The 14,263-nt window shown below is 42.2% G+C and overlaps 1 protein-coding gene across 1 annotated transcript; it reads left to right on the top strand.

Annotated features, from left to right (window-relative positions):
* Positions 1-2,521: 2,521 nt before the first annotated feature.
* On the top strand, positions 2,522-5,601 carry mchr2b (melanin concentrating hormone receptor 2b). Its single transcript, XM_076162859.1, has 2 exons — positions 2,522-2,925; positions 4,962-5,601. The coding sequence occupies exons 1-2, from the start codon at positions 2,522-2,524 to the stop codon at positions 5,599-5,601; spliced, it is 1,044 nt and encodes a 347-aa protein (XP_076018974.1).
* Positions 5,602-14,263: the final 8,662 nt, after the last annotated feature.

The raw sequence follows: 14,263 nt of genomic DNA, 5'->3' as shown, positions 1-14,263 counted from the left end.
CCATCCCTCCCTTCGCCCTCCTCTCTACGTGCTTATCCTGTGCTGCACTCTATCCCAGCATGGACTGAGTCAGAGGCAGTCTATCACAGCGTTCACACATGCACACACACATCCACACACTTATGGGTACTCCTCCTCACACCAAGAGGCAATTTAGACTTTCCAAGACTTTCTAAACTGCAAATATTTGGATAAAACTCCCAAACAATTACAGCATCAGGCTTATAAGGGCTACTCTAATCAGCTGTTAAAGTGAGGGGAAGGAGAAGCAGCGAGTCAGAACATCACATCAAACCAACTGGGCCGGTAGAGTTCTCTGAATGATCTCCAATGCAGCAGCAGGGCTCAATGAATTCCCATCGGATGTCTTCCGGAATAAAAATCTTGCTGAGCTCAGTAAATCTGCCCTGGCTTTGTGCAGCTACACAGGTACAATACAATAAACACATAAGGAGCAAGGCATAAAAGGAATAACAATGATAACGCTCTCATCGCTGTTGTAGTCTAGCATCTAAATGGATCTGATGATGACATGTTGGTATAGCAGGATGAACTCAGTTTCAGGCATTAGTATCCTCCACCATGTTCCCTGTTCTTTGCCTTTATAAGCCTTTAGCTTCGGCCCCTGAGCCCAGGAGTGCGGCTTTGGGAGGCAGACTGCTGAACAGGATCAGAATGTGGACTCTCACACACTTCAGCAGAATCCCCCCCTGGTATACAGTATATGTCAGGTCCAGTGTTGACAAAGTAAGTTTATGAGTCATCAGAGCTGTGGAACCTTGATTGCTTTTTTTAAATGTCAGCAAACTCAATAAAATCCAATTCACAAGGTTAATTTCAATGCTGTCTTTGACTCTGATAATAAAAGAGGGAAGAAAAGAGGGCGTATAGATCATCTCGCTCTATCTGTCTATAGCCTTAAGAGCCGCTGATTGCATATCGATGAAACTTCAGGTGCTTATCCTTTCCCGTAATGAAATGAAATACTTTATAGGTAATATCTCACGTGCGTCTCAAACATTACTGATGCCTTTGCTTTGGTTTGTTTTTAAACTCAAAGGCCTAAACTGCAATGTGCTCCTTCATCCAAGTCTTCACAAGCAATATCTGAGAAATGATGGATGTTATTTCAGCAGAACTTGGGGAAGAATGATGCATCTTACAGCCGCATTCAAGCATTTAAGATTACACCGACTGGCACAAGGATGGATTCCATTTATAACGTGACACCGTTCCTGCTGACGGAGTTGATACGATGATTTAAATATGGAGGATGGAGCGATTTGTTAAATATCACTTTTATTTATTTATTCATGCATTTATCTTCATTTTTAAACTATTTCTTTTCGTACTTCTTAACTTTTTTGCTTATGTTTGTATCAGAGTAAGTAGATTTGACCCTCAACTTGAGAATCTGCTTGTTTATGACCTCATCTTTAAAGAGACCCTTTACTTTAGTTGCATTTAAGTGGAGAGTGCAGACTTCTTAAGTAATCGCTGGACACTCAGACTCAACTTAAAGAGGCAGGGAGACTTTAAAAGAACCCGATATGGGAGATGGGACGCAGATATGCCAAATAAAGGATGCTCCCTTCATTATGTGGGCCCTGATTGTGCTATTTTGGCCGATTACAATCACAGATACAGCATTGAAGAGGCAGCAGGATGATAGTGTATAGAGTAAATTCCATACAGAGAGAGTGTATACGCTCCTGAAACCATAGCAACTAGACGGACGGAACATTGAACATTAAATCCAGCGAGTGCACACACATCTTTTCCAGCTGACCTATGCTCAAGTCCCAATAAGCCCTCTCTGCTGTGCAATTTCAAACTGTGGGATGTTGTCTGCTGCTGTCCTTTAGATTTGCACTGCGGTGGATGGAAGCTTTAAAGAACAACAAAAACCCCAACACATTTATTTTTTATCAGAGCACAAAGACACTCACAATAAAAAATAAAGGTCAGAACCAGAATCAGAGGAAGTTTGAGGGGGAAAAAAGCTATTTTGAATGATTCTGATGCAAACCTCTCTATATAAACTCATTCAATCCGTCGATATTCGTGTATAAATAATAACAGAAGTGTATCTTATAAACTGAATAAGTCGATCCCTCCTTGGTATTCGCGATGTTTCTTCAGACCCCCTGTGGAGACATTTGACCTGCCTTCAATCCATGATGAGATGAAGCAGCGTGTGATGTTTGAAGGGATGGAACTGAGCTGAGCTGAGCTGATCTGATCTGAGCTGAGCTGATCCTTCACGGGCAGATCCAGAGTTTCCTTCAAGACACAAACATGTGCCAAGAACCATTAGTGCTTTTAAGCAGCCAGACCTTGATTCAATTCTGACTTTGTGCTGTTTTTGATCGTCTAATCGAAGTTAAAGAGGAGGAGAGGAGGAGAGGAGGAAGAAGAGGAGGAGGAGGAGGGAAGCAGACGCGCTCTTTGGAGACTCCGCAAACTTTTCTGTGGAGAGCAGAAACCTGTTGGATACGCGCCGGAAACATCCCGAAAGAAGATGAATAACACGGATATATTCTGCGTCAACAACGAAACGGCGAACTTAACGAACCAGTCATGTCTGAACGGAACCTCGCCGAGGTACAGCTACATAGACATCACCACTTTCATGCACATTTTCCCCTCGATCTACGGGATCCTGTGCGCGGTGGGAGTCATCGCCAACGGGCTGGTGATCTACGCGGTGGCTGCGTGTAAGAAGAAGATGGTGTCGGACATCTACGTGCTGAACTTGGCCATCGCGGACATGCTCTTCCTCCTGGTGATGCCCTTCAACATCCACCAGTTGGTCAGAGACAGACAGTGGGCGTTTGGGAACTTTATGTGCAAAGCTGTGGTGGTGGTGGACGTCAGCAACCAGTTTACCACAGTGGGAATAGTTACTGTCTTATGCATCGATCGGTACGTATCAATAATATACTACTAATGAACATTACCTACATGTTTGTTTCACTTTTGAGGTAAACATCAGACTTTAATTGGTGTTTATGATAATTTCAATAAGAGCGAATCGTCTTCTCAATAATCACACAGCAGTCGGATCTAATAATGTGCTAATAAGGTGTGGTTATGTCCATGCAACAGTGAGCATGAGCATGCATTGATTACAGGCTGCAGTCTACAGTACACAGAGTGACATGTTTACAGTATGTTCACAGCCTGGATATGCAAATGAAGCCTCAAGTGTTTAGCTGAAGAACATCAAATATAAGTAAGTTCCTAGAGAGAAGCGTCTTGGCTTCATAAGCATAGACTTGGAGATAGAGTCTGTAATGTTCTGTGTTCCATTGCACCCAGCGGTGAAGAGACTGAGGATCAACTCCATCCTCCAAATTGTTGCTTTGTGGCAGAACATCAAAAAGTGTAGAAACAACAACAAGCAGGTGATAAGTTTCAGGTGCAGAGTGGATGTGAAGTGATGTAACACCAAAGAGAGGAACAACAAACAACACGCATGCACACATGTGTGTGTGTGTGTGTGTGTGTGTGTGTGTGTGTGTGTGTGTGTGTGTTTGGGCTCAACACAGGAGTTCCACAGGAGTTTGAGGAGAAGCCTGCATGCAGACTTGTGTGATTCTCAGCCTAACAGCATCAGCAGGACTGAGTAAACTCATTAAGTCATGTCCTAATTCACTCCCATATTTGGTCTGAACGCTTTCTTCCCATGTGATATCTCCAATCTAACCGCGGAAATCTCAAACAGCCGTGGACATAATTACTGCCAAATCAATTATCTAACACTTCCCCCCAAACTGACATGATGGGATGTGAGCCCTGATAGCAACCCACTGAGTCCCACTTTGAAGATAAACCAATGCAGTTTGTCGCTGCTGTGCCATCTTCCACGGGATTTCAAGGACAAGAGTGACTTAAGTCCACACACGTCCAAGCATAGAAGAGAGGAGATTGTGTGTGTCTGTGTCTGGATGTTGTCAGAAATCCTTTATTTGTTTGACCATTTGCTGGAACGCCGTCTTGCATTCCTACATAATCGATCATCAGACGAGTTTAATGGCCGCGTTGATTCCTGCCTTTTTCTCCTGATCAATGTTTTGAAAGGGTGCAGTCATGTTCAGGGTTTATACACACAACGACTGAGTACAAAGTGTTCAGTGTGAGACTCACTGTATAGAAAACATGATAACATGCCATGATACCAGATACTGGATATTGATTAGCACTTATTGATTCAACCATTAGATTAGTAGTATACTTATCTGATCAATAACTGAGAACAACATCGTCTATATGTGAGCAGAATGTTTCCTAATTATGGATTTATTGCAGAATATAATTGCGCTTATATGTCCAGAAAGAAATCACTAAGAATCTTAATGAGCTACACACCCGTCTCATCTCACACACACACACATGCAACATGTAGTAGACTATTACTGGAAATGTGTAATTGGCTCCACTTGGTGTGTTCAGTGACCAATGTGACTAATGTTCACTTACAGAGCAGGAATGTGTCAGTTCATAGATCTTACAGTTCAGGAATCTATCTGCAGGGGATGTGAACATAGACGGCACGCAATCGCCGCTCCATAGGCAGAATTCTCCTGGAAGGCAGCCGCGGTTTGTGAAGTGTTTTAAGTGCAGATAAAACTCTTCTTGCAGATAAAGTTTAAAGACCAAGGGCAATTTTGACTGAAGTAGCAGAATAGTGAGACGAATGGAAATAAAAATGTGGATGGAAATGCGTTTCATATGCTGCTAATCTACATAAGCTGCTCCCTCTGCATGCCACTGATTTGTCAATGGAGTCGTCGTGACTTTAATGAACATGTAACTTCTTAAAACCACATTTCTGACACGCTACTTGGTTTAATCTGGTCCAAACCTCCTAAAGGAAAATTAACATCCATCCGTGAGAATCCAGTGCTGTTGTATTCCCAGTCCGGCTCTAACAGAACAATGTTGGACTTCTCCTGCAGGTACATTGCGATCGTCCACCCGACCTCAGAGAAGAGGACCATCCAGTGGACCATCATCATCAATTTGCTTGTATGGCTGGGCAGCTTCCTCCTCACCGTGCCTGTCATGCTGTACGCTAAGGTTGTGAGCAGACAACAATTGGAGGTGTGCATGATGTACCTAGACGGGCCTGAGGACATGTACTGGTACACTCTGTACCAGTCTATTCTGGGCTTCATCATCCCGCTTATTATCATCAGCACATTTTACTCGCTCACCCTCTACCACGTGTTCAGCTCCATCCGTCGGGTCAAACGCAAGCAGACGGTTTGGGCCAAGAGGGCAACCAAGATGGTGCTGATGGTCATCGCTCTGTTCCTGATCTGCTGGTCGCCCTACCACGTCATTCAAGTGATCAATCTGACTAACAACTCCCCGACCATCGCCTTTGTGTACGCCTACAATGTCAGCATCTGCCTCAGCTACTCCCACAGCTGCATCAACCCGCTCATGTTGCTCATCTTCGCCCAGAATTACCGCGAGCGCCTCTGCCGTAGAAACGCTCTGCACAGCTCCCAGCATTCCTTCAAGACCACTGTGGTGAAAACGGACGGCTCCAGCATGACCAATGACGCCAACTGTCGCAGTACTGTCATCTAATCTCATCTCATCTCATCAAGAAGACTTTGTATACACACGTGGACATCTGCTGTTCACCCTGAGCAGAGAAATTAATCTAGTTACTTCAACCTGTTGCACTGAGTGAAAACACAGGGAATTGATGATTACTACAAATCTAACAGACTTCTCTTGAGTCAGAGCTAAATCAATGGTTGCAACTGAGTTTACACAACAGAAATGAATGAGACTTAATGTGTTCTATTAACTGAGATGAGTCAAACACAACTTTGAATCATTCCCATCAAATTAATACGTCAATAACTGAATTTCCGGCCCTTTTAGTCAACACTTTAATGACCAGGTGCCACAAGCAAACACAAATAAAGCTCAGTTTCAAACAGATGGAGTTATGTGGCTGTGAATTTATCAAAATGTCCCTTTTTATTACCGCAAAGAATGAAAACAATAGACTCACTGTTTTACAACCCTGATATTATTCACATTATTACTGTTATCATGACTACGCTGATTGATGGTTTCACAGTGAGTTCCTCGTAGGTTTACCCAGATGTTTGAAGCCCTGAGGCGAGTATGCAGATGATGACAGATCAGTGAAGTTTGCTTTGCAGTTTGATGAATGATGGTTGTTGAGATTTTTACAAGGTCCGGGTTGAAAAACAGTAAAATGGTGCTTAACTTTTAAAACTTTTGTGTTGAAATTTAAGTATGTATTGATTGTTATGTGTTATGTATTGATATGTTGACATTCCCTGTTTTTAACGTAAGTGTAATTTCTACCATACAAACAAACTAGGCTGGCATGAAAACAAGATCTGCCAAAGAAATAGAGATAAAAATGGAAAAAAGGAAAAACACGTTTCTGAGCCAAAACTAGAGGGAACATAAGCAGTGATTTTCAAAGGTGGAAAGATGAGAAGGGACAATGAGGAGCGACTTCTCACTCGACCTCCGCTGTCGGACCGTTGGACCACAGTGACTATCTGAGATCTGACTCAGAACATTGTGGGGAATCGTAACTACATGAGGTCAAGATTTGTTTGTGATGTTGTTCTCCTCAAACTGTACTGTTGTGAATTAAGAGCGAGGAAAAATCCATAGTTCACGATTTGAAACAGAGGGCTCCACACGCTCACAGGAGAGCTCACATGGAGTCTATCTCTGACCCTCCACGTCGTTAGAAAATCCGTTGATGTTTTTCTTCTGTCTTCAGCTTGTGTTCCAGATGCTGTATTTGCAATTCGCGCCACGTTTTCATGAAAATTGCGTTTGTTGTCAATCGTATAGTAAAAAGCCGATGGCTCGTGTTGAATATGTGATGTTGTTCGTGTTCTGCTTCAGTAGATTCAGCAGCACAGCTTCTCCAACATTCTCGCTTGTTTTGGCTGCTATTTGTAATGTACAGCAAACCAAAGACTGACCGGACCAAGATCTTTGTTAAACTGTGCTGTCACACTGGATGTAATTCTTGTCTTTATGGTCTGGATCCGCAAATGTTGGACTGATGTTCCACTGTTGTCTAAGATGAGATTGTGATACTTGTAATGTACATTTTTGTTTTTATTTTTACTTTTTACTCAAGCTGCTCTTTTACCGTTTTGTGTCGTGTTTATTCTTGTCTCTTCTATAAGTTGAATTCTCTGTTGTGTATCCTAAAATAACACAATGCCTCCCCGAGTACAATCATTTGCTGTGTCAATCCAAGTCCTCTATGAAAAATAAAATCTCTCCTACTGATGGGAAAAAACATTTGGCAGCTCGTTACTGCAATTACCAATTAATTGCCAGAAACAAAATCCACTTCACCTTAATCAAGCCTCAGCTGAAGCCAGCAGATATTGTAAACACATTTGTGAACATTTTCACCAAAGAAAACTATTTTAGTAACTATTTAGCAGCTGTGTTGTATATTAGCGTTTGTCACTCCGTATATTTGTAAGTGTGTGTGTATAAGGATGTATTCTAGCATAATATTCCATTTTCAAATGTTTTGTGATTGTTGCCATGGAGACAGGGTGTTTTGTAAGGAAGGAGCATAAGGAGCTTTTTCAAAACGCACTCAAGAAGATAAATATGTGAATAATAAGGGGACCACAAAGACAAGCTGAAGGACAAATAATGCTTTTCCATCAAACTGCTGTATGTTATTTGCTTGAACGTGCCTTTGCATAATGAAAACCCAATGGCGATGTACAGGAAATGAATGTTGTCATCATAGTTATCACTGAAGCGTACAATGGTACTGTGTACTAAATGTGATATACAACCCCGTACACAAATCACTCCTCCATAAAAACATGCAAAAATCAAGCAAAGTGCATCACATTGTCTAGATTCTGTTCTGTTTGTGTATAAAGATTACAGGCGTTGTTTGTTTACTTTTGTTTGATATGGTAGAAGGTTACTGTGCTTACCGGCTCTAACCTGATGTGGCTGCAGTAGTTTAACTTTGTTTACGTGCCATGATTTAAGTTTAATATGACAAGGCCCTTTCAACTTCTGTAATGACGAGAGAGAGAGAGAAGCTGCAGACGATGCGTTTATGCACGACGCGTTTATCGACTCCGACTGGAATTCTTATATAGTCCGTGTCTACTTACAGTCCAGTCAACTTTTTTATTTATTTGATTGTTATCGCAGGGGCGGGGGCGTCGTCTTTAAAATCTCTCTTTACCTAAATGTCATAACTTGTTTTATGATTGCACTAACTTTTCCTTTTTCAATGTTTCCTCATGAACAGATGATAAAAGAGAAAGACGGCCGCGTCAGGATCAATATTCCGCTCAGTGAATCGCAGTTCATATACTACAATTAATGTTTAACAAAGTGCAGATCCATCTAGAGTCGGGCCGTCTAGCAGCACCTGCAGCATTCCGTTTGTATCTGACTGCTCTTACCTGCATGTCTCACACAGAACAAGGGATTTAAGAGTGTTTCTCATAAACTTTTAGGGTTATTTATGACCGTAGACAGGGCCACATGCTAAAAAGCACCACGGGCAAAAAGTACTGTCAATTGCATCAGTTTAGGAAATATATTTCTCTTTGCCTGAGGGTGTTCTGACATTTTTGAAAGCAGCTCCACGTGGCCTTTGCACCCAAAATAGTCCACAGATTGACAGCAGAAAGCCGGCTGATCCCCCGGTGATGTTCCCTTGTCAAAATATGACAGAAAATAATCTACCATTCAATTCCTGGATTAAGACCTTGACCTCCATTTTGGCTCTGGTTGCAGGGATCCTTAAGAGTTTTCAGTTTCCCCCCAAATCTCCCTTTGAAATACTCAATGTGTATTCAACACTAAATAAATGTTAAGTTTCCATTAGCTGTCAGGAGCTCAGATGATGAATCCTTATTGTAATTTGATTTAAAGCTTGTGGACACAGTTAACAAACCCTATCATGGTTTCCAAAGCTCTTACTTTATGTTTTCTTAAGTTTTAGAAGATTGAAGTAAACTTTTGGCAGTTCTGTGTTAATTTACGATTCAACTGACTCGGCTTATATGTAACATTCCATGTCTGTTTTGACTGGATTATTATTGTTTTAGCAGTAATCAGATAACATGATAACTAATCAATCATGAGCAAAATGAGCAAATGCAGTATTTGCTTTTTCTTGCCCTACGATAACTGGGACTACCTGACAGGACAATACATAGAAACAGTATGTTAAATGACATCTTCATAGTCCATCAAGAGATAAACACGCCTGGTTTCTTCACTGAGATGGATGCAATCCTGGTTCCATCCTTGGATCTGCATCAGTACCAAACTTTAAAGGGTTCTTCCCAACCCTTCCACTGTATTTAGTCAAAATCTATGCAGTGTTTTGAATGAAGGCAGTTCAGAGACAGACAGGTTGAAGGATGGGAGTGTTTGTTTGTGTATAATCCAACATTTTCTAGCAAACCTGGCTTGAATGGAAAGTACTTGGATCACAAACTGACAGTAATAAGTCCCATTCTGAGTTCCTCCTGGCTCAGGCATGGAGGGGGGGAATGGGGAGGGGGGGTTCCTTTGTCAACCTATTGAGTTTAGATAGCCATCTGTCTTTCCATAGTAAGATATCATAACTTCATATTCTCTGTCCCAGAAACACTCTCATTCACATTCCAGGCGTGATTCAATATGTGGTTAGACAGCAGTCCTTTTATGTTCTGGCAAACACATAAATCACATGATTTTCTCTTCACCTCTCCTCTGCGCTTAAGCTAGAGCTCTCTTTGCTATCTCAATGAACCAGATCCCTCCGAGTTCCACCGGAGAGAACATAAATCACATTATGAATACTTTACAGTCAAGACTCCAGAAAAGAAGGAAGACAAAGACCTTTTAACGTTACGGCTTGAGCTAGCACAGCGAGGCAAAGTGTGACAACTTCTCTGCTCTGTCCAAAGATTACAGATGCATGTTGTGTATGGGATAAATGTGCTGTTCCAAAGCGCTGAATCTTCCCTGAGTTAACTTCACCTGTTCACCAGCACAGTGTCAGAAGGTACAGAACACTGAAGCCAAATTCAATATCAAGGTAATGTTAGGCGAGGATAAATGGACGCAGGTACATTTCTGCTCAGCTATAATCCATAACCTCACAAACATGAAACACTCTCCCAAACACTTGTGTCGCCAAGTCGTGTTGCAGACATTATTCACAGGCTATAATATTAATTTCGCCTTCATATCCCAAGTACACTCCTGATGGATCTTCAGGTCAGGGTTCACTTTGAATCTCCTCTCACAGCTTCAACCGTTTTCTAACTTTCTGCAGAGGTTTAGCTTGTAGCTGGTTTGGAAGCTAGTGTGGCCATGTGAAGCCCATTAAAACACTTGGATGTACGGATAATCTAAACACTACTTCCTGGATAGCACAGGGAGTGTCTAATGACTGCTGTGAGCTAGTTCATGTTTCTACGCATTTAATTGCTTTGTTTTAAATCAATATTCAACCAGTGGAGTCAGTACAGTACAGAACAGAACAGTAGTGGGAAATCCATGTGTGTCCTTTTCACCCTAATGTCACACCAGAGGAGTGTAAGAGCAGCTGAGTGCCCTGGTTGTTCTGCTCTGGTCATCCCAAACACCTCTATGGTTGTGATATCCTAACCCTGAGCTGCCCTGAGAGCTGCCTGTGTTCCTGACTCTGTCAAAAGAGGGGCCAACTGGCTTACATCAGAGCCAGACCGAAAAGAAAGTGGCTTTAAACTGACCAACCAGAGGGCCCGATCCTGAGTTCAAACAGGCTATTAAACCTATTGCTGCATTCTGACCAAGTCCTGATCCTAACTTACATGGCGACGGTGACAATGGGGTCATTTGGTCGTGATTCTGAGGACGACATTCAGACGCTACAGGACCGATAAGAGATACTGTCTGCACAACACCAGCAGACAGAGAGCAACATGAGCATCCACCTCCAGTTGTTTCTCTTGCTACCTGAACAGAATACTTTAGAGAGCTTTGTGATATTACAAAAATATTATAAAGGGGAAGGAGGCAGCCCTTTGTATTTCTCTGCAGCATATTAAGATGCCTAAAGGTCCCCTCACTATATTTCCTATCAAATTGGAAATGTCACAGTTGGGCTTTTATGCTGTTATCCAAACTTTTCTTCCACAAAGAAATAACAAAACGAAATGGAAAAATCTTTAAAACAACTCTGCTTTACAGCCATCATCAGAATGAGAAATACAACAGGATGTTTTCATCAAAATATCCTTCATGTTTGTATTAAACAGTGCTTTGTTTATGTGTAATACATGTCAACAAAAGTGAAGGCTCTGCTGCAATCAGAGCCTCCATTACATCACCGAGCGTCCGTTTCATTCTCTACAGTTGCACAACATCGTAAACTTAATGGTGTGTCAATGACAACAACTATCTTGTTTGGTCAGCAGGCATGACATGATATGATTGATGGTAACAGCTAGCTGGACGGAGCCCACGCCGTCTGGGAAGGCAGGCAGTCGTTTATCTGTGTGTTTCTGAAGAACTCAATTTCAAAACCTGATTACCACTTAGCAGCTTCTGTTTCAATTGCGAGGATCAATACAAGAAAGGTAGGCGGTTCAGTCAAAGCGTCATGGCGACAGCAGCAATGTACCTGTATGAGTCAGGCTCCAGTCAATCATTTATGTCTACAAAGTAAACTGAGTTTCTTATTCAAATAAGTTCAAGGTCAAGGTCAAGATAATAACACGACTTTCCCAGCTTGGCAATAACTTTCGAGATGATAACAATCTTATGAATCAAAAACAGTGACGTGTTTAGTAGATGAGTGAGCGACGGAGAAAGAGAACATTGTTAGATCTGATAGTTTCAGAATGGGTTTCATCTCACATAATGAATTCACTCAGTGTGGGATTCAGCCGCTCGGTGCAGAGAGAGAATCCTTTCAGAGCACTCATTTAGTAATAGGATGCCTTTCATGTAGAAGTTCATCCTACATGATTCGGTATGATCAACAACATCCTGTGGTGTGTAACATTATTAAGCTGTATCAGACTTAAACAAGTTGAAACTATTCCAAAAGGCAACATTAAAGCCCTTGAACACACGCCACAATCGCATTTCACGCTGTAATTCTACTTAGGTTTGTAGAGCTGGAGTCATCACAGAGGGGGTCTTGTGAAGTTGTAGACATGGACGAGATCAATTGGATTCTATCATTTTACAAGTCTACCAGAAGACACTTACATGGCTGAATAAATAGATTTACATTAATGCATGTTCCCTCCGGACCTAAATGGAGAACACACTACTCTAAGACCACGTTTGCATAGACAACACCTTTTTATCCAAATATAAATCCTTTAGCATCATGGCCCCCCGCGATGCAGAGATGGAACAGTGCGTTTGTGCATTCATGGCCACTTGGTAGACTGAAGCACATTTCTGCTTTCATCCCTGATTCGTCCCACAGTAACAACAATTGTTGCTCCACTACTTCACAAGCAGTGTGTCTCATTCCAAACAACCATCTAACCATCTAACTATTCAGCTCAGGGCTTGTCTGAAGGCAGACAAGGAGGCTGACCAGGTCATCGGAGCTGCCAACGCCACAGACAAACACTCATGCTGTCCTATTAAACTGTGACCATGTCTCAGCTTAAGACCTTTCACATCCGCATGATTATACCAATTGAGGCAGAAGGGGCAGGAGGTCAAGGAAGCCTGGGGTCAGGAGGTGAAACTCAGGGAAAGTTTGGCTTTATTTAACCGAATGCTTCTGCATGAGCCGCACTTCAAAGATTACTGATTAGATTGCTTACTCTTTTCTTTATCCGATATTCATGTAAACATCATCATTAAGTCCAGAGATAATCCTTAAAGATCACAGCAGTCAGGCTCCAACACGATTGGGAAGTGTTTGATGGAACAAACAATAATGATGATTGTGCTATTAATAGAGTTTACCAGTAGTGGGGCAAAGCAGAGGAGTCCTGCTCGAGGAAAAGTCATGAGATCATTAACATTAATATGGACTTTCCCCTTAGGAGCACTAATATGCTTTGAAGATTTAATGATACTGTTAGATCATGAGCTCCAGAACCAAAGGACCCAAAAGTGCAGTACGTAAACGTTGATGATTCATTGTTAATCGACTTTATTTTCCTACCTGAATCCTGAAGACTGATGAGTTCCCGTCCATTACATCTATTAATACTGCTGGAGCCAAAATCCAGACAAACTTTGCTGGGAAAATTTGACTGCGAATAAACAACAGACGCCGCCAACGAGAAATGAGAACAGGAAGACTTTTCAGGCTTGGCCAAGTATTGATTTCAAATGTGGTAACGTTTGAAGGAAATTTGTGGGGGAATTAAACACAATTGATGCAAAAATGTCGAAAATCGGTTTGGCTAGAAACTGGCATGATAGATGTTCTGTAAGGAGCGATTAGACGGGCTGCTGCTGTGTTGGATTGTATGGGCGTACCTGGCAAACTCTGACCCTGGTGTATAAGTAGCTCTCCATGCACGCCCACACAGGTGTCTGTAGTTACTCTGCCTCGTGAGACTCCTTTAAAAATGCTGCTTGGCCATGCCAAACATTTGCTGCGGTCAACCAAACACTCACACGAATCGACGAGCCTATCAGGAGAGTCGGGTCAGTCAAACGCTGTCTGTACACGCCCACGCGGTCCAGAGAAGAAAAGGTTCAAACAAAGCAACAGAAAACACCTGTGTGGGTGTTCGGTGGGGGAACACAGGACCGTGGAGTGTTTCTGATACTTTCACCACCTAGTTGAGTCATATTTAGGACTGAAAACACATACAGGAAGGTTTTGTTCACTCCTGCTGCATCAGTGTTCAGCTCAGGAAGACGTTTGTGCATTGAACTCTGCTCATAAAGATGAAGGCCTGAGTCACACTCTCTGCTCAGATATAAAATGACCACCAGCTCTGTACTAATAAACACATTCCTCTGGGCCGCATGAACGCTCGGTCACAAAGCCGGCTTGTCTGTCCTCGTCTATACGCGCTCTGGGAAAAAAAAACTATACGATGTGTTGAAAGACTTATTTGTGCATCTCTCACATGACTTGGGGATCAATATAGATGTACTGAGGTCTCTCTTATGAAGGCTTCTGCAGCGGACAGTCCCTCCGGCGTTTTTTAAGCAAATCCAATAAAATGCTGCAATTCTCTGCAATGCTGCATCATTTCCCAGTTTGCCGAATATT

The sequence above is a fragment of the Genypterus blacodes genome, unplaced genomic scaffold (assembly GCF_046128005.1).
Source record: "Genypterus blacodes isolate CSIRO-AG114 ecotype Tasmania unplaced genomic scaffold, CSIRO-AGI_Gbla_v1 ptg000128l_1, whole genome shotgun sequence".
In the NCBI taxonomy this organism is placed as follows: Eukaryota; Metazoa; Chordata; class Actinopteri; order Ophidiiformes; family Ophidiidae; genus Genypterus; species Genypterus blacodes.
This window is presented reverse-complemented; position numbering and strand designations above follow the sequence as displayed.